Raw genomic sequence first — 27257 nt, 5'->3', positions numbered from 1 at the left:
ATTAGCTTAGCCGTCTGACTAACACACATAGTGTGAGTGTCCGTCCCATGACTAGAGAGATGGCTTGTTTTGTGGGAGGGGAAAGTGAGAGTACGATGCTGCCAAAGATGTTAGTTAAGCAAAAATAAGTGTATATCTGAGCAAAGTAAGGACAAAATCAAGAGTTTTGCTCTCAGTCAGTTTTTATGATAAGACTACTAAAAACAATACACGGTTTGTTTGCAAGGTGTAAAACATGTTTGTTCTTTACATTCTTGATTCATCACCCCCCTGTATGCACGGAACCTTTCAGAGCAACAATGTACACACAAATACAACACAAAACCAGTGCAGAAGGCCAATGAAGTCTAAACTACATTCAGAGTACAAAGAGTGAATGTGATGGAATGGTCTGTCCAGTATAGAAAGGAAGTGAGAACATTAAACCCCCCCCCCCCCATGCTTATCTCCGTAGTGCTTTGGTTGAGAGGTGACTACCACTAAATGAAAGTGTAAAGAAGAAGGCAGCAGCAGCAGTGGACACTGAAGAGGGCCTGCCCTTAGGGAGAGAAATAAGATATTTACATCAACTGTGTACAAGTTCATTTATAAATATGGGTATAAATTAGAGCAATTCAAAACAAAAACTACTAGTAGTTCAATAGATCAATCAAGCGGCTACTTCTACACACGCCAAGTCTGATTAACCCTCGTTATATATATATATATATATATATATATATATATATATATATATATATATATATATATATATATATATATATATTATATATATATATATCTCGTTAACCCTTGTTATATTTGGTGAAAAAAAAAATCAATACTTATCTACGATGTGGCTAAGTCCCCATTGCAACACATAATAAATTACATCAAAGTACCCACGCTAACGTCAATAAATTAAGCCTTTTGGGAGCCAATGGGAAGAATGCTAATCAAATGTAGGCAGGTTCATTCCTGCTGCGGTGGACGCTTTCCTACTAAAGTAGCTCTAAAGTGGTTCTAGTAGGTCCTGTAGGTCCCGGAGCCTACACATAAACCAGGTCTCGGCCCTGAGCCACCTGGCTGCCGGCGTCGTCCTGCTCAGTGCCCTCAGAGTCGGCTTCGTCCTCATTGAGGCCCTCGTATTTGATGGGTTTGGGGCAGCTCAGCGGGTGCCCGTTGTCGTCGAAGAAGCGTCGGAACGTGAACTCGTAGAAGGCGTGCTCGGGGTGCTTGCCGTTGCGGAACCAGCAGCCCATGTCGCCGAGGTCGTCCTCGCCGTCGCTGTCGCTGCTCCACAGCTTCTCGGGGTCCACGGGGTCAAAGTTGGAGGTGTCCGTGGAGTGGGCGATGGTGGGGATGTACGGCGCCAGCTGCTGACGCAAGTCGCTGGAGAAGTCGATGGTCCTGAAGAAAGGGTGAGCTTTGATTTCGTCGGCGCCGTTCCTGCCCAGGCGGTCCTCTGGGCCGCGGCACAGTTTCACGATGAGATCGGACGCCTCCGGGCTGAGCTTGGCGGGAGGCGGGATGTGCAGCGTGCTCTTCCAGTTGATCACCTGGTGGCGGCGGGGACACAAGGGGGTCACGCGGGGGACCGTGGAGGAGCGCTGGGGAGTCGGTTTACCTTTAGCTGCGTCTCCAGGGGTGTCGTTGCTAAGAAGGGGGGCTGTCCTACCACCATCTCGTACAAGATCACACCCACGCTCCACCAGTCGCAAAGCTGGGTGTATCCTACACAGCAACACATGGACTCATCAAGCAAGCCTTCTCATTGGTTCTCTCCTATAACCGCTAGTTTATTTGGAATACAGAATTTTTTTATGGCTCTCATTTACAGCTTTATTCTCCAAAAAAGGTCATCTATCTTCTAATAATAGGATTTTCTTCATTTCTTTTTTTAAAGCAAATTCCAACTTTTTACCGCCGCATAGAAATACTACTTATTTCCTGAAAATATTTGGTACTCTATTTCCACTTTTTCTTACAAATATTGGAATTTATTTCTAACAATATTACCACATTATTTTTAGAAAGTTTTTTACTTTATTCTTGTAAAATTAGTTTTTGTAAAAAACATACATAAGTTGCATTTTTTGTGGGTAATTTATTTGACAAACTACGTGACCAAAACAGACATTACGTCATCTTGGAAAGCAAGTTCTAACATGAATAAAAGAATAGAGAACAGGCTGAATAGGTGTAAGATATGCTAACACAATGCTTATTCAGCTACAGAAATAATAATATAAACATGAACAGAAAAGATGTCCAGTGTTTATGGAACATAAACACATTTGTGTTCTGTCGCTCTCAGTTGTGTTTGTAAGCTAACGTCTACTGTTTAAAATTGAATTGTTAAGGAGTAGGAGATATCGCTGCAAAAGTCTAGAGTGCCCTCTTGTGGCTGTCTGTGAAATTATATATATATATTTTTTTCATTTATAAGTTGCTCTGGAGTATAAGTTGCAGGAATAGCCAACCTATGGAAAAAAAAAAAGTGCGACTTATAGTCCGGAAAATACGGTATAGACTTTTTTTTCCAACTGAATTAAAATTAAACAAAGCTGAAACACGAAAGTTAGTGTATTTTGTAAAGTAAATAGATTTAAATCATGATATTATTCATTTTTGATTAATGTGCTAATAGTCTTACCAAATGAAATGGATGCTAGGAGATGTTTTAGGATGTAGTTAAGTTTCCTGCCATAGAAAGGGTACAAAAGTGACAATGAAAAGGAGACGCAGCAAAGACAGTGGACCAGTGTACCTGTTCTGAGTAGAACCTCTGGTGCTATGTAGTTGGGCGTGCCCACCAGAGAGTGGGCCAAACAGCGCTGATGTTGTCTGGCCTTTCTCCTCTCCAGAGGCTTCAGACGGTCAGTGCAACGGCAGTTGGCGGGATCTTCCCATTCCTTGCTGAAGTCCATGCTGTCTTGTCTCACGTGGTCCCCTGCAGGTCCAACAACACAAACGCAAATCGTGGAATGAAGTCTATATAATGTCTTTCTGCAAGTTGACTAAAAGTGATGCAAATAAAAGGCCAACCGACAGCACAGAGGACTTGGATTGTCCGATCATAGACGGTGACTCAGCCAAAGTGTTACAGATGGACAGAAAGTGACACTAACCACTCTGGTAGTACTTGGAGTCGTGAGTCCAGCGGAATCCGGTGCAAAGGCCAAAGTCGGTGAGCTTAATGTGTCCGTCTCGGTCAATGAGGATGTTGTCTGGCTTGATGTCGCGATGGATGAAGCCCATCTTGTGCACGCTCTCCACAGCGCAGGTGAGCTCGGCAATGTAGAACTGAGCCAGTTCTTCTTTAAAGATGCCCAGTCGGATGAGAAGGCTCATCATGTCCCCGCCGGGAATGTACTCCATGACAAAGTACAGGTTGTCCCTATCTTGGAAAGAATAGTAGAGACGCACCACCCACTCATTGTCGGCCTCGGCCAGGATGTCCCTCTCGGCTTTGACATGGGCCACCTGGTTCCTGAGCAGCACATCCTTCTTACGGAGGGTCTTCATGGCGTACAGAGCCCCCGTGTCCTCTTTGCGGGCCAAGCACACCTCACCAAAGGCCCCGATGCCGAGGGTCTTGATTCGTTTGAACATGCATTTATCCATCTTGGCCCGCTTTAGCCGAATGTAGTTGGACTCTTTCTGACAGAGCATCATGCGCATCTGCTCCTGAGCTTCTGACGACAACCCAACCTGAGCAGCCAGCACAATGGTGCAAAGTGAGGGCACAGCAAAAATAAGCGCACAAAACACACGTCTAGTCATGGTTAGGAATGAACCAAGTCAATCAGATATGGATTGATATGAAGAATGTATAGAAAGGATACATTATTGACATGCACAAGCAGAATTATGATGACGAAGACGTGGATGGACATGCATTTGACACCCAATGGGGCGTGTGGTGTGCACACATCACAATCACATACTTTTACCTTTTAGATCAGCTGTTAGTGACAGCGAGGAGAGAAAGGAAGAGGAAGAAGGGCCAAAAGAAAGAGAAGATCATGAAAAAAGGACAATACAGTAGGACACAAGAAGGTAAAAGACAGAGAACGCTACAAGAGAAGTGAAGTCATACAAAGTCATTGGTTATTGATCTCTCACCCTCTGCATCTCGCACTCCAGCTGTTTCCTCCTCCGGATTCGCTGCTGATGGTTCTTCAGGATATTCTCCACATGTTGCTCCATAAAGAACTTGAAGGCCTGCGGCGAGTACAGAGCCACCCGGCCCGACTCCCCCCTCCGCTCCTCATCTTTCTTGCTGCGGCGCACGGGAACAGGCGATGTTGTGATCTGCTTCTTCTCCTTTTCTGCGTTGCCCTCCGGGCTGTCCGCTACCTTGTCCCGTGCGTTGTCTCCGACGGGGCCCTCGTCTTCAGCGGGTTCCTCCCTGCCAGTGCTGTGCTTACTGGCGCCTTGCTCGTAAGCCGGGGGAGAAGGTGCGGCTTGCTGTTGGAGGAGGTGCTTAGGGTAGGGAGGGGGAGGGCCCTGGTAGCTGGGTACCTCTGCTACCACGGGAATCTGAGGAAGGGGAGCTGGGGGCTCTGTGTAGGCAGGGGCAGTGGGAAGTGGCGCAGCCTGCTGCATCCAAGGCGGGTGCGTGGGAGCAACTGCGGTGTGCAGCTCTGGTTTCTGGACTCGCATGCTTTTAACGGGCTGCAGGATGGGAGCCTGCGTGATGGCGGTGACCGTGGTGGCCGACGGTTGGGAGCTGGCGGGGTGGGCTGTTCTGCTGTTGAGCTGGTGGTTGTTGAAGGAATTGGAGCGCGCTGGCATGTTGCTCTGCCATGATGGAGACAGATCCAAGTTGCTGCTGTTGCCGGATGAAGACTGTGGCTGGGTTTGGCCAAGGGGGGCTTGAGACCAAGAATGGGGAGGACCTAAGTTGTACATCTCAAGGTTGTGACTGTTTCGATTGGGGACCAGCATGGACTGGGGGATGTTCCCACCGTTAACGTATGATGGAGAAGAGGCGGGTCCTCCTGTCTGCATCTGCTGGTCAGTGGGACTGTGCCGGCAGCTCTGGTTGACCGGGTAGGGGGGAGGAGGCTGCCTGCTGCCTCCTGTCATGTAGTCTGCCTGAGGGGAGCCGTTCTGAGACCAGCTAGGTGGGAAGGTGAACTTATTCCCCCCAGAGCTTTGCATGATGATGGGCTGATGGCCCATCGGCACTGGGCTGATCCCACGCTGATTCTGAGATGAGGCGGCTGGGTAGCCATCACCCCAGGCCCCCTGAGGTACTGGGGAGATGCGGGGCACAAGATAATCCATGTTGCCAGAGTAACGCTTGGTCGACGGGTTGCTGTCCCATGAAGATGCGGGTGGCATCGGTCCGCGAATGGGGGGAGGTGTGACACTGCGCACCTGAGGTAGCAGGGGAGGGTTGACTCTCTGGCTGCTGGCGGGGTGAACCTGTGGGAAGGCAGGTGGGGGCCCAGGACTCTCTGAGCGGTACATCATCGCATGGCGAGGAGCTAGGGACTCTTTAGAGCCCTTCCAGCTAGGCCTTCTCAGTAGGGACTGCTGCATGTGGGGACCACCTGTAGACAAAACATGAGCCTGAGTATTCCATATTGACCTGAATACAAGATTCTATTTCGTTTTTTCTTACAAAAAACATGGTTGTCTTCAACAGCAGTCCAGAACAGTATATAAAACACACACTGTCAAAATGGCTGCAAACATATTTTAAAGATGCATTACACAGACCTATTATCTGCATAAAACATTACAATTTGAAGTGTCTGGATTAAAAACAAAAGAAGGCACGGTGGGCAACTATTATTCCCAGCGGACAGATAACCCACCTGAGGCTTTGAGGCCTGTTGAGCTTGGGTTGGCAACCATCTGTTCCCTGATTGAGTCCTGGTAGGTCACCTTCGTCATGTAGTCGACAGCTGCCCCCACGCTGCGACCAGGAGTCTGCTTAAATATAAGCAAATAGAACTTCTGCCTTTATGGTGATAAAACTGAGGTATTGATTTCATTAGACGTTTCATTATGGAGGTTGTAGTTTTCGGTAGTTGTAGAAATGAATGAGTGGAGTGGAGCTCTTGTATTTGATGCAAATAGATGGTGCACATATAAATACAAAGGGTTAACTCTCTGATTCTACGCATGCCTTATGTGCACTTCATCTCTTTTTGGCCATTTGAAGTGTTTTAATACACGTGGAATTACATTTTCCAGTGGTCTAGATCCTAGGTTCCCAAAGTGGGGCACGCTATTTGTCATAGGGGCTAAATAATTAGCGCCTAACACTCACAATTACAACGAGTTGCACCTGAACACCTCACAGCACAGCAGCTCAGAATGAAGGAGCCAGAGCATGAAGTTCTTCATTGCTCTGTGTGAGTTATATGGACAATTAAGTAAGTTTGAAGATTATTTTTGTTTAATTTACAGTATTTTGGTGTTCCAATCGCTGCACTGTGAAACCCTTGGATTAATTCACAGCTCTTTAAACATACAAATACTGTATATATCCAATATTACCAATTGACTCTATGATGGCCACTTTCAGCTAACTGAAATCCATGAAAATTACATTTTTATGCGTTTCATTTGAGCACGGAAGTCTATTTCATACTTGCCCTGTACATACTTCCTCAAAAGAACACAACTGAGAATACAGGATGTTTTCTTCATACTCGTCATTCCACTTTGCCTACTGGGCATTTTTCAAATAGCTATTCTATACGCAAGGTACACCTTGTGACCATGAATTGCAGTTATGTGCACAATGACTATTAAAAGCCCTTTGTAGTGACTGAATTAAAAAAAGAAGGCATCTTTACCTCCTCAAAGCCAGCAAACGGAGGCTCCATTGGCATGTGTTTGTTGAGTTCAGCTGAAGTGTTGGCCTCATTGGCAAACGGCATCAGGGACTCACGGATCTCCTGTAAGGCCTTGTGGTGAGGGTTCTTGGGGTTAAAGCATCGCCCCGGGTGCCTCATTATGTCCTCCGGGAGCATTTTCCCAACAATGTCCACTTTAGGTGGGTCAGAGGGCTTTGACAGGTTCTTCAAGCTGTTCCGTATTTCCTGCAGCATCTGTTGGCTGTTGCAGCTGTAGTTGCTTGTCGGGAACGTTTTGGGTCTCTGCCTGTATCCCTCTGGTTTCTCTCCTCTCTTCATGTAAGAGCATGTACAATGACGATGGCGGCGGATGAAGAGGGTGTCACACAGGTCAAGGTTGCAGCCGAGGCTTGAAGGTGTCTTCTTAAAGACTGATATCACATTTGGGGGACATGAGCACACCGTCTGAGCATCTGTCAAGTGGTCCAACAGGTTGGACAAAAGGGGTGCAGAGGGTACATATTAAGAACACGGATTGAAAATGTATATTGTTCACTGACTTTAACGTTAATTGATAGCATTTCCATAAAAATGTATATTTGGTAGAACAACACAACACTGTGACCCCGTCTTTGGGTCGTTAGCATTCCATGCTAATTTCCACTAAGCGCGTGAGCTAGTACCAATACCACGTTTACCTTCGTACGGTCAAACACAATATAGCTCCTTAGTTTTGTCGTTGAGGTAGACTACGACATACACATAATCTCTACACATTCAGACCGGGAAAGATACTCTAAACACCGCGGCCTTTATGTGTAAGGCATCCATTTGCTGCTCAACGTTAGCTAGCATGCTAGCTCGGAAGAGAACCAACGGCAACAGTTAGCTTGGCCAGCCGTGTTTGACGACTCACCAGCAGCTGCGCGTTTCCTTGAAACTTTTCCCACTCTTGATAACTGACGATAATTTATTGGTCTTTCTCGGTAAAATGGACGTTGTTTAAATAACAGCGTCCTTATTGTGGCGAACTAGCTGATACCATGTCGCGTTAAATTCCTGGGATAGCTGAGTGACAAGTACAACAAACAAGTTAGACAATGCGATTGACACACACTTCCGGTCACTGTAGACACTGTTTATTTGCTCAATAAAAATATAGGTCAAATATCGATTGTTCTTATACTCTAAGCTATTGTTAAATTATATTTTGACATCTGAGAAATGATAATTGCCCTATTGCTACACTGACATTGAGGAAAGCCTATCTGTCAATAATTTATTTTGAAGGTATGACGGAAGTTGCATTGACGGCTCAATAACTTGCCACAGAATACCCGGATGAAGGTTGTTTTCGCATATTTTCTCCAAGCTATACTATTAGGACGTTTACTAATCTCTTTATAAATCTACACCAAATTTTTAGTGTTCATTTTTAGGTCAGTTGTTCAGCCATGGTAGCTTTTGACGTTAGCATGAAACAATAGATACCTTTAATTATTAAACCAACACGACCATGAATGGGCACTTGACACACTATTAGTTTATATTCATGTATTTCCAAAATCATTCAATTGACATTTATACAAAAGGAGGCAAAATATTTCACTAGAAATGCTTCATTTATGCACAACAATATGCACTGCGCTGTGATAGCATTTGAAAGATGAATAAAATTAAACTGGGACTTGTCTGTGAACAAAAACAGCCTCTCCGTCAGTCCCGCACACAAGACACTGTCCGAGTACATCCGCACTGTTGACAGACAGTGTTTGGCTCGGTAGCATGTTAGTAGTCTCCAGACGGCCTTTACTGGAGTCCCCGCTCAGCCAGGCGTTAATCAGGGACTGGTTCCCTCCAGCCGGAGCCATCGCACTGGAGGATATCATGCTGTTGTTTCTACCACCTGAGAAAACCAATTATAACATGTCATAATACCTCAGCATGTTCACAGCTTGTTTTAATGGCCGCTTGACTTGGCAACAATACAAGAAAATATCTTGACTGTTTGTTCAACTTGCCTTGCAGGAAGGAAGGAATGTCTGAAGGTGAGGATGTCTCCCAGTGCAGCAGCGATCCATCCTCTGAGCATGTGAACAGATGATCTGGATTTGTTGGGTGGAAGTGCACTTCCCACACTGCAGAAATGTCATAAAACAAGTGAGGCAAAAATAGAGTGCACTTCTGGGGTCAAACCAGCAGAGGCGCTGTTTAATCAGCTATGCTATTTGTTGCAATTAATTAAACAGCTCCTTCTTAGATATAAAGGACTAACAATTTTAATGTTTAAAAATACAGAAAACAAAAATAATAATAAAACAGGGACTCTTACTTTCGGCAGAGTGTGCCTCCGTGAGTGAGAAGGGAGTGTCGCCTTGTCTCACATCCCAAACACACAGCATCCCGTCTTGACCTCCCGTGGCCACAATGTGCTGCTGGTTCGGATGTCTATCCACACAGTACAATGGGACTCTATTACATGACCTGAAACAATGAGCATATTGTATTACTATGACAGTCAAAAAAAGGAGCCTGGATGCAACTTTGTGACAAGAGATATCTTACAAGGACAGAGTATTTGAGGGGGTATTGCCCTGCTGTCTTAAATCCCACATCTTCAGTTGGCCTATGGAGTTCACTGTCAGGATCTGTGTTGTTCGCAGGTACGTCACGGCATGGATTGTGCTACTGTCAGCATTCTCTATAAGTTGTTACATATAGCATATATTAAGTGAGGCATTCCAACACAACAAAATTGAAATAGAATAAAAAGCAAACCTATGACTTGAACGACTCCTTCCTGATCAGCTCTGTAGACAATAATCCTGCCATCTTCACCGACTGTAACAATCTCAGGACTGCTGCACGCGACGCCAGTACAGGGAGCCCTGTCGCAGGGGTAATGATGTGCTCTGGGCCATTGGTGTGCAACCGAAAGAGCCTATAGTAAAACAAAAGATGTCACAACCAGAGCTACTACATTGTACACACTGTAAAATGTACCTGGTCTTTTTGGTTGTAGCGGAAAATGCTAACTCCTCCAGTTGATGATGCTGTGACAACTCTGTCTTGGTCCAGAAACTGCACAACGTAACAGCACTTATTACATTCAAATATTTTTTTTGAGCATCCTTTAAGTGTGGTACAAGTACACATTATAGACCAGGGGTCTCAAACTCAATTTATCTGAGGGCCACTGGAGCTAGGGTCTGAGTGTGGCTGGGCCGCATCAGGTTAAAAAAAAAAACCAAAACATTTAATAAAAACACAAACAAATTTAAAATTAAAAAACTGTCTTCAATGCTTTCGCTTGGTTGCGGTTTTCTCAAATATTTAAATTTTTATTTACTACACATAATAAGATGAAAAAAAAAATAAATCAATATAAAGACAATCAATCAATAAGTAATAAATAAAAAAAATAAAAATAAAACAAAATAAGTAAATAAGAAAAACGTAAACCACATATAGTTGGTGGGTATTCAATTTAACAGTATTAACAGTTATTTAACCTTTAACATTAACATTAATGAAACCATTTTACCCAATTAGCAAATTAGCATTGTTACATCTAGAAGCAAAATTGCATCAATTGTGTGGCCGGTGTGCACAAAGCTTTAATGGTACCATACAGCATCCATAGCAATGTCGCGTGGGCCACACTAACATTAAACTTTCATATCAATGTGGGGACCTCAAACTAGCGTCCCACAGGCCGCATTTGGCCCGCGGGCCGCGAGTTTGAGACCCCTGTTGTAGACACAAGCCCATTATTGGAGCATTGTCAAGTATAAACACACTGCAGTGACTTACGTGAAGATCCAAAACATCTCCTTCATGTTTGTGTTCACATAAAAGCTCTGGATCGCCATCAAATCCATCTTCCAAACTAGAACTCCCATTATGACCAATCGACCAAAGGCAAACAGTGTTGTCCTGTAAAAAAAGGGGGGTGTCATTGAACGTCACATGGTGGCATTTGATTTGTTTGGATTTAAAAAACACACATCGTTTAACTGTCAGGACTAAAAGTATAGTGACATTAGCGAAACAACAGACAAAGCTTAGTAATATTAATACGAATATTAGAAATGAACTACTCGCCTCGTTATCCCAAGCTCCAGTGGCAAAGACATCAGGCTGCTGTAGAGACGAATGCGAAACTGGCCTCCATCTCGTTTTGCTGATTTTCTGAGACACGTATTTCGCATTCACGCCGTCCATTAAAACGCAGGCTTTATTTTCGTAAGATTCACGTTTATTTCGGCTAGCTTAGCATTCAGCGCCAAATACGCGGCCTCTCCTTCACGACACGTGACGTCACTACTGGACGGGAAGCCCGTTAGGTCAAACTTCCATTTATCTGGCCGCCATAACTAAATATTACACCACCCTCTAACGGTGGTAGTTGCAACAACATCCGTAAATCTGCTAATCCAACGAGTGAGCGATGTGCAAATAACCTCGGAAGATGCATATTTTTAACTGTTGCATTTCTCGTTCAATGACATCACACAGCAGCCGACTGCGTCGATAAGAAAAGTGCAGAGCCATCGTGGATGTCTAGTGACGTATCCGCTTCGGAGGTTGCCCGCTTCATAGGCAAAACATTTGGCGCAGGCGCGGCACTGACGGCTGCTGTCTACTTAGTCCGCAAAGTCTGCCTAATAATGGCGTGGAAATCCGGAGGAGCTAGCCACGCAGAGCTCGTCAACAACCTCCGCAGTAAGTTCGCATGCTTTTAGGACGGCACCATTGAAGCGACAGTAAACATGCCGACTACTGGTTGTACGCTCAGCTCACCAGTGGAGGCTAGCTGCTATTGCTAAGCTAAGTGACATGTCGTTACCACCCCTTTCCCATGCCCGCCTCCGGAGCGGAATGACAGAACACAATGTTGTTTCAAGGTCGCTAAAGCGTTCTCTTAAGCGAGCAAGCTTCGCTCGTTTGGTTCGCTTAGCTTGCGTTATTTGGGACGTTGGTGGAGATAAATACAGCGTAGCCTAGCATAGCCGTCAGCTCACATTTATTGATGCTATCCATGTAGCGTTCAGGTGCGCGTGAATGGCAACGGCAGCTGGAAAAGTGGCATAACATGGCTGCATGCTGGGTAATACTGAGAAGCATGAACTGGGGGTCCTCATGGTTGTTCCAACGGGCGGCACGCGGGCCGAATGTGGCCCATCTCTGTAAAATATCGGTGCAACTAGTGTGCCACGAGAAATTATTGAATATAATAAAAACATGTATTAATAATTTTCAACAAATAGTATGTCATTGTCTAATGTCCCTGGTTTAAAGACTGGCAGAGTTGAATGCCTCGTTCCTCCAATAGACTTAGTGATGCACGTGAGGTTGTTAGTGGTGTGCCTCAAGGTTTTGTCAATGTAAAAATTGTACCTTGCTCAAAAAAACTGACATGGAGGATGAGCAGCACATCTTTAATTCAAAAGCAGCATATTGTTTTTTTTGCCGTGCAGCAGAGCACTCCTGTCATACCATATAGGATCTTTGACTAGCATAATCATATTACTTGTGTTTTCATTTGTGACTTTAGCTTTGAATGTCCCCAAATGCCTCCGGTTGCATTTCCATTTGCTAGGAACAAATTATGCACCCGCTTGCATGCATAGGTGTTTATTTTTAGTATCACAAAGTGTTTTGCCAGAATGAGTTATTTGAAGTAACATGAATGGTTGATTTGTAACATATCCTGTGTGTGTGTGTGTGTGTGTGTATATAGCTGGAAGGAGAGCAGCGCCGGCTGTCGTTGGGCTTTTAACGTTTGGCACCAACTGCCTTCAACCTGTTACTTGAGGCGACCCTCACACTTTGTATTTAGTTTTGTCTTCCTCCATTTGCATGCACAGCCAGACCTTTCAAGTCTGGTAGACATGTGAGAAGCTTTAGTCCGTGTTGCGTTCCCTTCCATTGCAGCCCGGGTACAACCTTGTCCAGGCCTTGTCTTGTCTGCTGCAAGATGACATCATTGTGCTTTCTCCTCTGTGCTGTTTTGCATCCGCAGAAAATGGCATCATTAAGTCCGACAAGGTCTATGAAGTGATGCTGGCTACAGACCGGTCCCATTTCTCCAGGTGTAACCCTTACATGGACTCACCACAGTCCATAGGTAAGTCCGCCCGTGTCTGAAATTTCACATCAGTGAGACAAAAACTAACTAAATCCATGCTTGTCTTTCAACCAAAAGGATACCAAGCAACCATCAGCGCCCCACACATGGTATGACCTCACACACATCAGCCTGAATTCATGCCAGCAGGAGGAATGCCACAAACTGAAACTGAAACTAAAGTGCTGTCAAGGGAATTTTAGGCAGTAGGGAGTGCAGTACTTGGCTTTAACCAGCAGAGGCACTGTGGATTCACTCTTAACTAGTTTGCTGTCTAAATGAAATATATTAATGTTACCCTAATTAATGCTACATTCAGGTTTTTTTTTGTCTAATAGTTTATATTTCCTTCTCCATGCAGCATGCCTACGCACTGGAGCTCCTCCACGACCAGCTGTACGAGGGCGCCAAAGCTCTGGACGTGGGCTCCGGCAGTGGAATCCTCTCTGTTTGCTTTGCACGAATGGTGAGGCCCCACTACATGCCCCCACTGTGATCCAAGTGGTGCGTCGTCATTGCATGAATCCTGAATTAGCATCCTCTTACGGTGTCTCACGCAGGTAGGTCCTAAAGGGAAAGTCATTGGCATCGACCACATTAAAGAGCTAGTTGATGATTCGATAAACAACGTGAAGAAAGACGACCCCAGCTTGATCACGTCGGGGAGAGTTACACTAACAGGTGAGGAGAACTCGCTCACGCCATGTAGAAGAATAGTTTTGTGCATTAGTAAAAAAGGCAAATAAAGAAGTCCTGTGCGTGTGTTTCAGTTGGAGATGGACGACTGGGCTACACGGACGAGGCGCCATACGACGCCATCCACGTTGGTGCAGCAGCATCAACGGTCCCCCAAGCTGTGAGTCGTGCATAATTGGACCTCTAACCATAGGAAAACATTTCATAAGGATGAAAAGGATCGTAGTTAAAGCGCAAATGATATAGAGAATAGATGATTTGGAGCAGAGAACATGCACAAACAGTGTGATTGTGACCGGGCTCCACATTACACGCAGGCCTTTTTGTCAGCCAGGGCAGCTGATAACAGAATAAGATGATTTGGCTTCATCAGAGCAACAAGCGGCCAACTTTTTGCAATCAAAAAAAGGGGGTGGATGTGTGATGTCAGCAACGTTGATGCATGCATTCCAAATTGTGGCGGGAATAACACCGCCGCACCTGTCATCATAGCGTTTACCAACAAAACAAATGTCCACAGTACATAAATGAGCATCTTGCAAAGAAAGCATGCAACTTAAGGAAGCAGAGATGACATCCATTTATTTTCTATGCCGCTTATCCTCAGTCGGGTTGAGGAGGTAGGCTGGAGTCTATCCCAGCTGACTTTGGTCGAGAGGCGGGGTACACCCTGGACCCAGCTGACCTTGGGAGAGAGGCAGGGTGCACCCTGGACTGGTGGCCAGCCAATCACAGGGCACATATAGACAAACAACCATTCACACTCACATTCTATGGACAATTTGGAGTCGCTAATTAACCTAGCATGTTTTTGGAATGTGGGAGGAAACCGGAGTACCCGGAGAAAACCCACGCATGCATGGGGAAAACATGCAAACTCCACACAGAGATGGCCGAGGGTGGGGAAAGACAAAATAAGAAGCCAAAAAGTTACCACTTCCACACAAAATAGGAGGAGAACTCATTCATTCATTCATTTTCTATTGCTTATCCTCACAAGGGTCGCGGGGGGGGGGGGGGGGGGTTGCTGGAGCCTATCCCAGCTGTCTTTGGACGAGAGGCGGGGTACACCCTGGACTGGTGGCCAGCCAATCACAGGGCACATATAGACAAACAACCATTCACACTCACATTCATACCTATGGACAATTTGGAGTGGCCAATTAACCTAGCATGTTTTTGGAATGTGGGAGGAAACCGGAGTACCTGGAGAAAACCCACGCATGCACGGGGAGAACATGCAAACTCCACGCAGAAATGGCCGGGGGTGGAATTGAACCCTGGTCTCCTAGCTGCGAGGTCAGCTCACCAACCACTCGTGCCACCCGCATATTATTATGTAAATAAAATATATATTTTTAAATTATTTACTCAAAAACTAGGCAGTTTCGTAAGCCGGTAACATTTTCCTGAAAAAAGTTTGACAAATTGAGAATTGTATGACCTCATAGTTTAGCAATAAAGAGACACAAACGACCTTGTCTTGCAGCTCCTGGACCAGTTGAAGCCCGGCGGTCGCCTCATTCTGCCGGTGGGCCCGGCGGGCGGCAACCAGATGTTGGAGCAATACGACAAGCTGGAGGACGGCAGCACCAAAATGAAGCCCTTGATGGGGGTGATATATGTGCCTTTAACAGACAGAGACAAGCAGTGGTCCAGGTGGAAGTGACTTCCTTCTCCTCCCCATCCCCTCCTTCCCTCCTCTACCCTTCTCTCCTTCTCACAGCGGAAAAGGTGAAATGGGGCGTGGCTTGGAGCAGGCAACGCATCACAAGGGGCTGCCTTTTTTGCTGCTTGTTGACACATTTTGCTTCTTCCATACCATGCCTTTGTAGCTGCACGTTTCCTTCCTTCATTTGATTAACACCTTAACAGTCACACATTGGTGGGTGAATCAAAGCTGCTGGACTAATGAAACTTGACAAAAAAGCACTGTGAAGGTTGCGGTTTGTGGGGAGCATGACCACAAGAATAATACAACAATGGCGGAACGTGTCTTTTATTTGATCTTCTGCTCTGTGAGATGTAGACAAACACTGACCAGTCGGATTGAGATTGAATGCTGCTCCTAACGTTTTCTGTTTGTGTTTTTCTTTCCGCACCGGCTTCTCTAACATCCACGACTTCTGTTTCCTGCAGGGATGAACTCTGAACAGGAAGACAGTCCATAATCTCACCATTTTTTTTTTTTTTTTTTGAAACCTGGAGGAAACTCAGACTGGGGGGAGTTGTTGCCGCAGTCTTTACATTAAAACGTGTGATGGACTATATAGAGATGACGTGCCCCTTTTACATGCATAGTATTAACATTTTCAGAGAACGCCGGACTTTTGATGATGGAACGCCTGAGCTTTTTTTTTTTTAGCTTATTCACATAGCTACAGCGTGTGCGTACGGATCACCTAACGTTCAACCTCCCTGCTAATATATAAGCTGTCCCCGCCCTCCCTACTGATAGCAGTATTAGCAACACACACACAGAGAAAAGCAACACAATGGCCGTTTTGCTTCCCATCCAAAGAGCATCTTTAAACACCCAACACATGCATGTGCAAAGATGCGCTTTCCACCTACGTCACACATGCAAGTGACGGAACAGGATAGTCACTGCTTTGCCAAAATATAAAGCAAATGAATGTCTGGTGTCTTTTGGGGAGGGAAATACATGGAATCTTGAAGCACATTTTATTTTGAGTGATGATAAATATGGCTGTCAACAATTTCTGGCATGGCATATGACAATAAAGAGTTGCTTATGTTTTGTCATTGGATTGTTGATTGATGATTATTGGCTCATCGTAAACCTGTCACATTTCAGCAACCATTTTCTCGCTTCTCAGTGTATGTTTTTTGGTGAACCGTGGTTCCTCTTATCCGGCAGCACTCGTGCAGCCCTACTAGGCCATGACAGTACCACCAGCATCCTTGATTATCTTGCTGTATGCACTCACGTTGCCAATGATGGCTGTGTTGAAAAGCACATCAACGCTTCTACGTAAGCTGCACGAGTGCGTTCACTTATTCACTCAAAATGCTAAGTGTAAGGATGAGTCCGAGTAGATTGTATAGCAGTATAGATTTACCGTCCACAAGAAATGTGCTTCAGTTGGTTTCCCTGAACCACAGCCTCCCCAGTGCCAGCAGCACTCGTGCATCCCTAAATTTAAAAAATTATAATTATGGCTTTGTCCTGACTCATTTTCAGTGGATGGTACATCCAAACTGCCATACTAGATGTACTAAACGGTTGCTGAAATGTGAGTATGTATGAAATAACATTTCTCATACAGAAAAATACATGTCGAAGATTTCCAGTTATAATCGATAATCAAATGTCAAGCGAGTGACTCAGAAAAATACATTAAAAATGTAATTGAATACAATTATTACACTTCAGATTGACCATTTTATAAAATAAACTTTAATGTAAGATGAATGGTTACACGAGTTCCATATCATATATACATACCCATGATGCTTTGCAATTTGAGAATAGGCCAGGAGTACTACATGACCATAGCTATGGCTTACGTTTCTGCAGAAATAAAGTGTCTATACAGTATAGAAGTGTATTACTAATCCACTACACTCCAGTGTATTTACATTTCTATCCACATGTCATTCATATGTATTTAGTGGCGAGCACAATTATGGCACGGTACTTTAAAAAAAAAAAAAACATTAACAAAATAAATGAGAATAACACAGAATTCAATTCTACTCAAGGGGTTCAATCATTTTGAGTGCAACTTCCTATATGATTTATAGTATACACTACATGGACAACATTTTTGACACTCGGGTCATTCATTCATGATTTTGTCACCATTCCGTCATTATTTTTATACTTCAATACTTCAACTGTACTTCCCGTGGGTGTAATGACGCAGTGTCCCAATACCTTTGTCCATATGGTATATACAGTATAAACCTACAAGATTCTACGAGTATGTGTCATTGGTTTCCAAGGCAGCATCCAATCCGCAGCGCTCACAATGGTTCCAGTGTGCATTGATGTTTCCAAGCTCACGTGAAACTAATTACAGACATCAGGCTACAGGAAAAAACAAACAAACAAAAAAACTGCTAATTTAAAATAAGGTCCCGGCTCAGGCTCAAGCGGAAGCATCCATTTCCCAACCTATGGAACGGGCCCCCAGTCGTCCGGTGCGGCTACAGGTACATACCGTTGATGAGGTAATCGGACTCCTCCGTGGTGAGGGGTCGCGCTTTCTTCAGCTTGTGGCGAACGAGCCTGAGTCGGCAGCCGATCATGAGCAGCAGCAGGGCGGTGATGATGAGGCCCAACGCCAGAGGAAGGATGGCGCCTTGGTGACAACACGAGAAGTTGTTTTTAGAGATGAACTCCACACGTGAGAGGTCTTACTTGGTGCTTCTCACCTGACTCCGGTACAGGATGTCCTCCCTTGACTGGTTTGGAGAGTGGGATGTCACTCTCTAATTGGCTCTGTGTGGCTTTGGGGGCAGCTTTGTGATGAATAAAGTGCAAATTAGAACCAAAAAGTGTCAAAAGAAGCTTCAAAATGATTTCAAATGGTACCTATGTCAGTCTGCTTGGTGACAGGAGGAGACACGGTTGCTGGTTTAAAGGCTGGACCTGCACAACAATAACTATTACCATAATAACTATTACCATTATACCACATGGCCTATTTAAATAGTTCATACCATTCATACCTATGGACAATTTAGAGTCGGCAATTAACCTAGCATGTTTTTTGGAATGTGGGAGGAAACCGGAGTACCCGGAGAAAACCCACGCATGCACGAGGAGAACATGCAAACTCCACACAGAGATGGCCGAGGGTGGGGAAAGACAAAATAAGAAGCCAAAAAGTTACCACTTCCACACAAAATAGGAGGAGAACTCATTCACTCATTCATTTTCTATTTCTTATCCTCACGAGGGTTGCAGGGGGTGTGGAACCATGCAAGAACATGCAAACTCCACACAGAGATGGCCGAGGGTGGAATTGAACCCTGGTCTCCTAGCTGTGAGGTCTGCGCGCTAACCACTAGACCGCCGTGCCGCCTATTTAAATAGTTATTGGGTAAAAAACAATAAAAGATAATAAACATGGTCTTACTTTTCTGTATACATTCACTGACGCAGTCTGCCTCCTGGAGGAAGTTGTTATGGTTGCCCTGGCAACCGCCGTACAGGAAGTGTTTGCATTCTCCCGCGTCATGGTCGTAGTACCAGCGTGCAAAGGCGCCCTTACATGGTCCCACTACTGGAGCGGTGGCGCACGGGTCTACAGTGGTAGAACAGAATTTCATAGTGGTTAACTTCTTTTTACACTTGCGTAATACACCTCTCTTACATTATAATCTAAGACTGACTTTGCACCGAATAAAGTGTTCCATGGGCGGAGACTAAGCAGTCCAGAGAGAAAACACAGTTGAGGGGGCAATTTCTGGGCACATCTCCGCTTCTTCCGCAGGGATCGGATGGCAGCGAGGACAGAGACGCTTTGTTCCGAGGCCCAGTGTGTGTGTGTGTGTGTGTGTGTGCAAGCCGCAGAGCTGCTTTCCCATGGAGAATGAAGAAGTGCTTGTGTGGCTGTGCCAGCAATTCGGAGCTCACCGCCATGACTCAATGTGACGCCTGCAGTGACTCCATCTGCTTCTGCGTCCACATACACTCCCACTCTCTGTATGCGACACTCTACTTAACACCGTGGATGCCCGACGCATCATAAATCATACCACAAGAATGCCCTGTTTCATTAACACTGTATCACTGTATCGCATTGAACTGTTCCTAATATTTTGCTCCTGTCACAAAATTGAACATACTCTTAAATTGATAAGTCAAAACTGAAAATTACTATCATTCCTGAGACAGCTCTTGTGCGGGTGTACCTAATGAGGTGGCCATAACCTGATTGAAGTACCTGATTGAAGATTTAGTACCTTGACTGGTTGTATCTTGTCGTCCGCCGGGTTGAGGCGTAGCTTTGCTCCTCTCTTGAGAAGGTCTGTCGTTCTCAGCGGTCTTCCTGCCAACAGTGTGTGTTGCTGGAAGCTGAGAGACGGGCAGACCCTCAGTGTGGGTCACTGACTTCCTGCTGGTGTCAACTGAGGAAGATTTAGGGACAAGTGAGCATGTAAAAGCAACATCGTTCCCTTCATATTAGGATTTATACCATAAGTATTAGTCCTATATATATTTTATCTACATATTTAGATTCCTTGACTATGAAAACGTACCATGGAAGGGTTTGAATGACTTGAAGAATACTAACGTTAGCATGCAAACACCTAGCATAATGGCGCTAAGTGCCTACCTATGAAAATGCTAAAAATTAATTAGCATGCTAACATGCTAATGTTATCATATATGGCTTGTTTATGAAATTCAACAAAAATGATAGTATGCTCATGTTAGCATGATAGTGTCAAGTATTCATAAAGCTAGCAATGCTAACATTAGCATTCTAACACCTATTATGATAGCGGTGCTTATACTGTATATAGGTGTACACATGAAAATAGCAAAAAATGCTAATATGCTAACATATATTGAGGGGATAATATACAGTATATGGTAGCATATGGCATATTCATGAAAATTGCAAAAAATGTTAGTTTGCTCATGTTAGCATGCTAACACCTAGCATGATAGTGCTAAGTGTTCATGAAGTATACGTGTCTACCCATGAAAACAGCTAATAATGCTACTATGCTAATATTAGCATGTTAGCAATGCTAACATGATAACATTACATGCTAACACATGCTCATGTGAGCATGCTAACACCGAGCATGATTGTATTCATAAAGTATAAGCGTCTACCCATGAAAACAGCTAATAATGCTACTATGCTAATACACTTCACGAACATTAATACTATCACTATTATGAGCAACCTTACATTTTTTGCGATTTTCATGAAGATGCTACATATGCTATATTATAATAGATCTGGATCATCCCCAAAATGTAATCAGATCTTCCATATCCCATTTTCAACAATTCAATTAAATTTTCACCAATTTTAGTTTTCTTACAGTTTGGACAGAAATCTTCATCAGAGCGATCGGGACAGTGTTGCTTCCCGTCGCAGGCGAAGGTGATGTCGATACAGCAGCCGTCGTCGCATTTGAACTGGTAGTTGGAGCAATGTCCGGTGCACACTATGGACACACAAAAGATGCGTTACTACATTAAAAAAAAACGTCTTAATTACAGTGGGGCAAAAAAGTATTTAGTCAGCCACCAATTGTGCAAGTTCTCCCACTTAAAAAGATGAGAGAGGCCTGTAATTTTCATCATAGGTACGCTTCAACTATGAGAGACAAAATGAGAAAAAAAAATCCAGATAATCACATTGTTTGATTTTTAAAGAATTTATTTGCAAATCATGGTGGAAAATAAGTATTTGGTCACCTACAAACAAGCAAGATTTGTGGCTCTCACAGACCTGTAAGTTCTTCTTTAAGAAGCTCCTCTGTCCTCCACTCGTTACCTGTATTGATGGCACCTGTTTGAACTGGTTATCAGTATAAAAGACACCTGTCCACAACCTCAGACAGTCACACTCCAAACTCCACTATGGCCAAGACCAAAGAGCTGTCAAAGGACATCAGAAACAAAATTGTAGACCTGCACCAGGCTGGGAAGACTGAATCTGCAATAGTTAAGCAGCTTGGTGTGAAGAAATCAACTGTGGGAGCAATTGTGAGAAAATGGAAGACCTACAAGACCACCGATAATCTCCCTCGATCTGGGGCTCCACGCAAGATCTCACCCCGTGGGGTCAAAATGATAACAAGAACGGTGAGCAAAAATCCCAGAACCACACGGGGGGACCTAGTGAAAGACCTGCAGAGAGCTGGGACCATATTAACGAAGGCTACCATAAGTAACACACTCCGCCGCCAGGGACTCAAATCCTGCAGTGCCAGACGTGTCCCCCTGCTGAAGCCAGTACATGTCCAAGCCCGTCTGAAGTTTGCTAGAGAGCATTTGGATGATCCAGAAGAGGATTGGGAGAATGTAATATGGTCAGATGAAACCAAAATAGAACTTTTTGGTATCAACTCAACTCGTCGTGTTTGGAGGAGAAAGAATGCTGAGTTGCATCCAAACAACACCACACCTACTGTGAAGCATGGGGGTGGAAACATCATGCTCTGGGGCTGTTTTTCTGCAAAGGGACCAGGACAACTGATCCGTGTAAATGGGAGAATGAATGGGGCCATGTATCGTGAGATTCTGAATGAAAACCTTCTTCCATCAGCAAGGGCACTGAAGATGAAACGTGGCTGGGTCTTTCAGCATGACAACGATCCCAAACACACCGCCCGGGCAACGAAGGAGTGGCTTCATAAGAAGCATTTCAAGGTCCTGGAGTGGCCTAGCCAGTCTCCAGATCTCAACCCCATAGAAAATCTTTGGAGGGAGTTGAAAATCCGTGTTGCCCAGCGACAGCCCCTAAACATCACTGCTCTAGAGGCGATCTGCATGGAGGAATGGGCCAAAATACCTACAACAGTGTGTGAAAATCTTGTGAAGAGTTACAGAAAACGTTTGATCTCTGTCATTGCCAACAAAGGGTATATCACAAAGTATTGAGATGAACTTTTGTTTTTGACCAAATACTTATTTTCCACCATGATTTGCAAATAAATTCTTTAAAAATCAAACAATATGATTATCTGGATTTTTTTTTCTCATTTTGTCTCTCATAGTTGAAGCGTACCTATGATGAAAATTACAGGCCTCTCTCATCTTTTTAAGTGGGAGAACTTGCACAATTGGTGGCTGACTAAATACTTTTTTGCCCCACTGTATACCTTAGCTGTGTTGTTTTGGTGATGTCATCACCTTCTGCTTGGTGTTTGGGTGCCAATACGGTCACGGACACATTGTCGGAGCTCTTCTGACCAGACGTGTCGGTGACAGTCATCTGGAAAGTGTAGACGCCTTCCTGGAGACCACTGATCTTCAACAACCCTGGATGAGTCGCCTGCAACACCACTCCATTTTGTTAAAATGGCACTGAACTGGACTACTATGGCCTGTATTTAAAAGTAGTGCATTTTTACTCATTGGTTGGGTATTTTGTTAGATCAGGGGTGGGGAAAACATTGGGCAAAGGTGGCATCAAATAGAAGGAAAATATTGTTCAAACTGCAACGGAAGGTAGAAGCAGCGCAAACGTACTTTCAATTAGCTATGTCTTGTTTTGCGGCAAAAGGAAACGGAAAAAGGAGGCAAAACGGTTCTTTTGACGCTAAAGGTTGCCGACCACTGCTCTATGCATACCTTCATAGTGATGTCTGCGTCCCCCTTGACCAGAGTCCAATCGTAGCGACTGATACTCTGATCGTCCACACTGTCACGACCGTCCAGAACAGCCCAATCGGTGGGCAGCTGGATCACCACATCCTGTCCGGCATCGCAGCGGGGGGGCTCGTCAACTTCTGAAAAAAATAACAGTAGCTAAAAACAATTTCAAGGATCAACTAATCATTAGAGGTCTATTACGATAGAGAATAAAAAAATAACATTTTGAGAATAAATTCACAAAATTGTAAATTCACGAGAAAAAATGTCGGAATATTACTTTTGAGCTGGGTCAAAGATCACAACCCGTTTTCATAGCTGTCTCAGCCAATGCCGGCGGGATATTAAAATAATCAGAGATTTCATGAATAAAGTCGTACATTTACGAGAATAATGGTGCTGACCCATGCTACTTGTCATAAATACAAGCCTGCCAATTTCCTTCCTTCCTGAAGAATAATGCTCGATTTTCTCTTTGGCGGAAAATATTAATCCTGTATTCTCCTAAAAATATGACTTTTATTCTCGTAAATTTACAAAAAAATTTTAACTTAAGTTACTATAAGTGACTTTTATTCTCGGACATTTTTACAACATTTTATTCTAGTAAATTTTGCGACATTTTATTCTTGTAAATTAAAAAAAAATCTCGTAAATTTACAAGAAAAAAATGTAAATTTACGGGATTTTTTGTAATTCTTGTAAATGAAAAAAAAAATCTCGTAAATTTACAAGAAATAAATGTAAATTTACAAGATTTTTTTAAAAATTAAAACAAGAATAAAATGTCGCAAAATTTCAGTATCAGTATTTCATTCATTCATTCATTTTCTACCGCTTTTTCCTCACGAGGGTCGCGGGGGTGCTGGAGCCTATCCCAGCTGTCTTCGGGTGAGAGGCGGGGTACACCCTGGACTGGTCACCATTTGGAGTGGCCAATTAACCTAGCATGTTTTTGGAATATGGGAGGAAACCGGAGTACCCGGAGAAAACCCACGCATGCACGGGGAGAACATGCAAACTCCACACAGAGATGCCCGAGGGTGGAATTGAACGCTGGTCTCCTAGCTGTGAGATCTGCGCGTTAACCACTAGACCGCCGTGCCGCCCCAAATCAGTATTTATTCAATTAAAACACCACTAAAGATAATTGCAGTGTGACAACTGTGTGAGGTGCCTTTCACATCACATACACATAAAATGAGTTGCATTACGTAACCCACTGTAAGGGTGTATTGTGTACTTAGAGTATGATGTAAGAGTAAATATACGATGGAAAGAGAACTGGTTTTGTAAGTAGCTCTGGGATAATGTAGTCTAATTAGAATAAATTCATGGCCGTATAGTCACTTTATTAGTGCTAAAATCAACATCACCACAATTTAACGACAAGGTGTCTTACCTTGTGTATCATCCACATCCCCACGCCTCCGCTCCGAGCCTCCGGGGGATTCAGGCAGGAGTTGCCCCAGCGTGGCGTTAGCAGGGCGCCTGTGGGAGGTGAAGCCCGGCTGCGGTGCAAAGGAGCAGACATTTTGGCTCCTGTACGTGCAGTTAAACAGGTAGCAGTTGAGACTCTCCCCGGGCTGCCTCGGCTCCTCCTGGACTACCGCCAAGGTGCAGTGGGGCTGGGAGCAGCAGGCGTGAACACAGTCCCTCCAGGTGTACACGCTGTCCGGCGCCATCAGGAAAGTGGCCCCCTGTTCGATGGAGGCCTTGGCTCGGATGATGCTCTCCCGGGTTGAGGTGAAGTCGCTCACGCAGGAGTCGGCCACCTCGCCGGGCCTGTACGTTTGGTCCTGCTGGAGCTGCTTGCGGAACTCCTCCAGGAGCTCCTCCACTCCGGATATTTTGGATTTTAAGTCCGATATCGCCGACGTCCGAGTGTGGATAAGCGGAAGGAAGCAAAGCAGAATCAGCAGGGGCAGCGGTGAGCGGTGATGCTGCATGGCAGCCATGCTGTTTCCTCACTACTCAACACTCCTTGTTTGTCCTGATGATGATGATGATGGTGACGATGATGATGATGCTGCTGGGAGGCACATCAGGAAGATCACAGCCTAGTGGGGGCGAAACAAAAGACTACATGCAGTCGTGTCTGATCCTAGTATGAAGAAGGGGGGACGTGGTTAAACAGTGACGATGCTGGAAATCTGCTGTTGTCATGGTGAGGAGGAGACGACTGACGTCACTCCATTGGGGGCGTGGACACAGCATTAGGTACACTTGCTGATAGGCGTCATCATCACAAAAGATATAGTATTGTCTCCATCTGTTAGAAAGCCCATAATTTACATTGCATTATATGCTCATCTTAGAGTGCAGTGTTAGTTCTCAGGCAGTATTCAAGATTACATTATGTTACTTACTATACAGAAAACGCATTGATATTAATTTCATAAACATTGTGACTGTTAGAAAGCCTATAATTTACATTGCATTGTACGTATGTTCGGCTTAGAGTGTCGTTTGTCTTACTGTGTTCAGCGGTCAGTAAACGCACCACAATGCGGGACGTTTTTTTTTCGGTTGAACAATATATAGATTTCTGAGCCTTATTGCGCCTCATACATCATATCACCAGGTTGATGCTGTGCGTGAATGCATAAAGGTGAGTTTTTTGGCTTATTGTGGGAGCTGTAGAGTAGTTTGGGCACCCTTTTCACAAAGTTAGGCTCCCTTTTCATCGATGCTAATATCAGTATTTAAGCTAACTATGACTAACGGTTATTCGAGTGAGTGTCATGTTTGCTTGGTTTCTTTGTTGAATTTCTGTATTCTATACCTTTGACCGCTCGAAACTAGTGCATCCTTGGAGACGATCTCACAACCCGGGAAGCCTCTCCACCACAACATCGTTGTTTTACAACCTTTTTTGAGCCACGGCACGTCTTGCGGCACACCTTTAACCAAAAATTTTACAAAATGTCACCACCACCTGCACGTGCATCACTGAGTCTATTAGAGGAACCAGGCATTTCGCCACGTGTTGCCACACGGACGAATATTACATTGCTCTCTCCCTCGCGCTTCAATAATCAATAACAAAGCACTGCTCAGGTTCAGACAAGAGGAACCATGGTAGTATACCAATGAAAGTTACCCACATCATGAAAACTTTCACTTTCCATAATTAAAACCTTTTATTTTAACAATATAACATATGGCGCACATTTTGAATCATCTTAAATATGAAACAACATGGACACGCAACTTCTTGATTTGGCCTCTTTCGGACAGTGTGGTTTGCAATAAAACTCTTGTATGAATGTAAGTATAAAAATCTTTCAATATTCCTTCCAACAAACAGCATGTTAAATCATACAATTAAAGGTGAAAAATAAAATCAGTGTAAAAATGCTGAAAACAATGTGATAAGTCGTGAATTAGCATTATCCTATGATTTCACCTTAGAAAAATCCGACGATAGCACATAAGCACAGCCAGTCCATATGGAAAATCTGCAACAAGGGTAATAATATTAAGTACATGTACGTAGTTCACATATCTCGAAGGGTAATACACAATATTTACATGTTTGTGAAATGTGAATAAAAGCAATTTAAATTAGTTGCAGTAATGTTTACAAAAAACAACAGGGCATGCAATGCATTAACATCCTTCAGATTCCCATAGCAATTCATAATAAATAAAAATAGATGGGATGCAATAAAAATAGGAATAAAAATGAAATCTTTTGCAGTATTTTTGTATCTCAGGCTACAAGCAGTCAGTCTTTAGATATTGTAAACATTTCATCATGTGAAGACGGGAACAACTCTTTTGCTGAACATTACACGGTTGGTTACCGAAGAAAACTACCAGTAAAAGTCGTTGATGTCCATAAGACACGTCAACGCTATAGTGGCACATGACAAAGTGACATTTTCAAAACCATCACGACACACACATGACCAAGAAAATAGATTAGCGCAGCTGGAAAGCTGTTGCCGTGCTGCAAAACACAGGTTGTTCTAATAAATACTGAGGTATTATTGAGGGGAATACTGAGGTGTCCTGGCTTCTCAAGTGTGGTGGTCACCACTTAAGGCCTCAGGTGGGCTTGTGTCGGTGGTCTGTGATGGCCTTCCAAAGTTTACACAAGATTCCGCCTCTGTACAGGACACAGCCAATGAAAAAATAAAGAAAATGTCAATAATAAGCTCCAGGGTCAAACTGACACATGGTTGAATATTTATTCCTTTTAAAGTTGACAATACCGTTTAAATATGTGTTTAAGAAAGCTGAATCCTACTGTGTTCAGTGTTTACATTTCAATAAATATTTGTTTAAACATGAGACCTGTAATATTTGT

The 27257-nt window shown here is 44.0% G+C and overlaps 5 protein-coding genes across 12 annotated transcripts in view; 1 reads left to right on the top strand and 4 right to left on the bottom strand.

Moving 5' to 3' along the window:
* Positions 1-749: 749 nt before the first annotated feature.
* lats1 (large tumor suppressor kinase 1) lies at positions 750-7887 on the bottom strand. Of its 3 annotated transcripts, XR_009120211.1 has the most exons (9): positions 7717-7887; positions 6801-7273; positions 5811-5928; positions 4108-5543; positions 3111-3693; positions 2750-2932; positions 2636-2682; positions 1607-1713; positions 1499-1538 (listed from the first exon to the last, which is right to left on the bottom strand). XR_009120211.1 is itself a non-coding variant. In XM_058056870.1 (8 exons), exons 2-8 carry the CDS (start codon positions 7137-7139, stop codon positions 1029-1031), a joined length of 3276 nt encoding a protein of 1091 aa, XP_057912853.1. In that variant the 5' UTR covers positions 7140-7273; positions 7717-7887; the 3' UTR covers positions 750-1028. The 3 variants fall into 3 exon arrangements, 2 of the variants coding, with proteins under 2 accessions (XP_057912853.1, XP_057912854.1); XM_058056870.1 differs by lacking the exon at positions 2636-2682 and having other exon boundaries at positions 750-1538; XM_058056871.1 differs by lacking the exon at positions 2636-2682 and having other exon boundaries at positions 750-1538; positions 5811-5925.
* A 452-nt stretch (positions 7888-8339) lies between these two features.
* On the bottom strand, positions 8340-11783 carry nup43 (nucleoporin 43). Its single transcript, XM_058056885.1, has 8 exons — positions 10905-11783; positions 10614-10736; positions 9804-9881; positions 9579-9741; positions 9366-9501; positions 9133-9284; positions 8822-8938; positions 8340-8706 (listed from the first exon to the last, which is right to left on the bottom strand). The coding sequence occupies exons 1-8, from the start codon at positions 11022-11024 to the stop codon at positions 8477-8479; spliced, it is 1119 nt and encodes a 372-aa protein (XP_057912868.1). The 5' UTR covers positions 11025-11783; the 3' UTR covers positions 8340-8476.
* pcmt (protein-L-isoaspartate (D-aspartate) O-methyltransferase) lies at positions 11193-16392 on the top strand. 3 transcript variants are annotated; one of them, XR_009120213.1, is made up of 8 exons: positions 11193-11525; positions 12826-12930; positions 13009-13040; positions 13292-13396; positions 13491-13611; positions 13701-13786; positions 15116-15360; positions 15766-16392. XR_009120213.1 is itself a non-coding variant. In XM_058056886.1 (8 exons), the coding sequence occupies exons 1-8, from the start codon at positions 11360-11362 to the stop codon at positions 15776-15778; spliced, it is 798 nt and encodes a 265-aa protein (XP_057912869.1). In that variant the 5' UTR covers positions 11194-11359; the 3' UTR covers positions 15779-16392. The 3 variants fall into 3 exon arrangements, 1 of the variants encoding a protein (XP_057912869.1); XR_009120212.1 differs by having other exon boundaries at positions 15116-15511; XM_058056886.1 differs by having other exon boundaries at positions 11194-11525; positions 15116-15285.
* On the bottom strand, positions 15511-25892 carry lrp11 (low density lipoprotein receptor-related protein 11). 4 transcript variants are annotated; one of them, XM_058056880.1, is made up of 10 exons: positions 24345-25892; positions 22922-23079; positions 22481-22622; positions 20662-20787; positions 19564-19728; positions 18735-18902; positions 18188-18244; positions 18028-18114; positions 17814-17954; positions 15511-17680 (listed from the first exon to the last, which is right to left on the bottom strand). In XM_058056880.1, exons 1-10 carry the CDS (start codon positions 24898-24900, stop codon positions 17676-17678), a joined length of 1605 nt encoding a protein of 534 aa, XP_057912863.1. In that variant the 5' UTR covers positions 24901-25892; the 3' UTR covers positions 15511-17675. The 4 variants fall into 4 exon arrangements, with proteins under 4 accessions (XP_057912863.1, XP_057912862.1, XP_057912861.1 ...); XM_058056879.1 differs by having other exon boundaries at positions 15515-17954; positions 24345-25002; positions 25728-25891; XM_058056878.1 differs by having other exon boundaries at positions 15516-17954; positions 24345-25214; positions 25728-25890.
* A 168-nt stretch (positions 25893-26060) lies between these two features.
* Positions 26061-27257, bottom strand: part of map3k5 (mitogen-activated protein kinase kinase kinase 5) — a 50716-nt gene continuing 49519 nt past the window's right edge. Inside the window, exon 30 of the mRNA XM_058056869.1 lies at positions 26061-27056. Within this exon, the coding sequence (XP_057912852.1) occupies positions 26996-27056 (61 nt within the window). The 3' untranslated portion in view covers positions 26061-26995. The remainder of the gene's footprint in view (positions 27057-27257) is intronic.

The sequence above is a fragment of the Doryrhamphus excisus genome, chromosome 19 (assembly GCF_030265055.1).
Source record: "Doryrhamphus excisus isolate RoL2022-K1 chromosome 19, RoL_Dexc_1.0, whole genome shotgun sequence".
NCBI lineage: Eukaryota > Metazoa > Chordata > Actinopteri > Syngnathiformes > Syngnathidae > Doryrhamphus > Doryrhamphus excisus.
The sequence above is the reverse complement of the archived record's forward strand: the minus strand, read 5'-3'. Positions and strand labels throughout refer to the sequence as shown.

Bases quoted from the DNA above. Each gene is read 5' to 3' on its own strand.
- pcmt (XM_058056886.1), top strand. From the start codon at position 11,360: ATGTCTAGTGACGTATCCGCTTCGGAGGTTGCCCGCTTCATAGGCAAA. The intron at 12,931-13,008 runs GTAAGTCCGCCC...TTCAACCAAAAG, and splicing joins GGACTCACCACAGTCCATAG to GATACCAAGCAACCATCAGC. The intron at 13,397-13,490 runs GTGAGGCCCCAC...TGTCTCACGCAG, and splicing joins CTGTTTGCTTTGCACGAATG to GTAGGTCCTAAAGGGAAAGT.
- lrp11 (XM_058056879.1), bottom strand. From the start codon at position 24,900: ATGGCTGCCATGCAGCATCACCGCTCACCGCTGCCCCTGCTGATTCTG. The intron at 23,080-24,344 runs GTAAGACACCTT...TATTTTTTTCAG, and splicing joins GGATGTGGATGATACACAAG to AAGTTGACGAGCCCCCCCGC. The intron at 18,245-18,734 runs GTAAGACCATGT...ATTGTTGTGCAG, and splicing joins CAGTGAATGTATACAGAAAA to GTCCAGCCTTTAAACCAGCA.
- lats1 (XM_058056870.1), bottom strand. From the start codon at position 7,139: ATGAAGAGAGGAGAGAAACCAGAGGGATACAGGCAGAGACCCAAAACG. The intron at 5,544-5,810 runs GTGGGTTATCTG...TTTTGTCTACAG, and splicing joins AACAGGCCTCAAAGCCTCAG to GTGGTCCCCACATGCAGCAG. The intron at 1,539-1,606 runs GTAAACCGACTC...CGCCGCCACCAG, and splicing joins CCCTGGAGACGCAGCTAAAG to GTGATCAACTGGAAGAGCAC.
- nup43 (XM_058056885.1), bottom strand. From the start codon at position 11,024: ATGGACGGCGTGAATGCGAAATACGTGTCTCAGAAAATCAGCAAAACG. The intron at 9,882-10,613 runs GTAAGTCACTGC...TACGTTGTGCAG, and splicing joins GAGATGTTTTGGATCTTCAC to TTTCTGGACCAAGACAGAGT. The intron at 9,502-9,578 runs GTTTGCTTTTTA...AACAACTTATAG, and splicing joins AGGAGTCGTTCAAGTCATAG to AGAATGCTGACAGTAGCACA.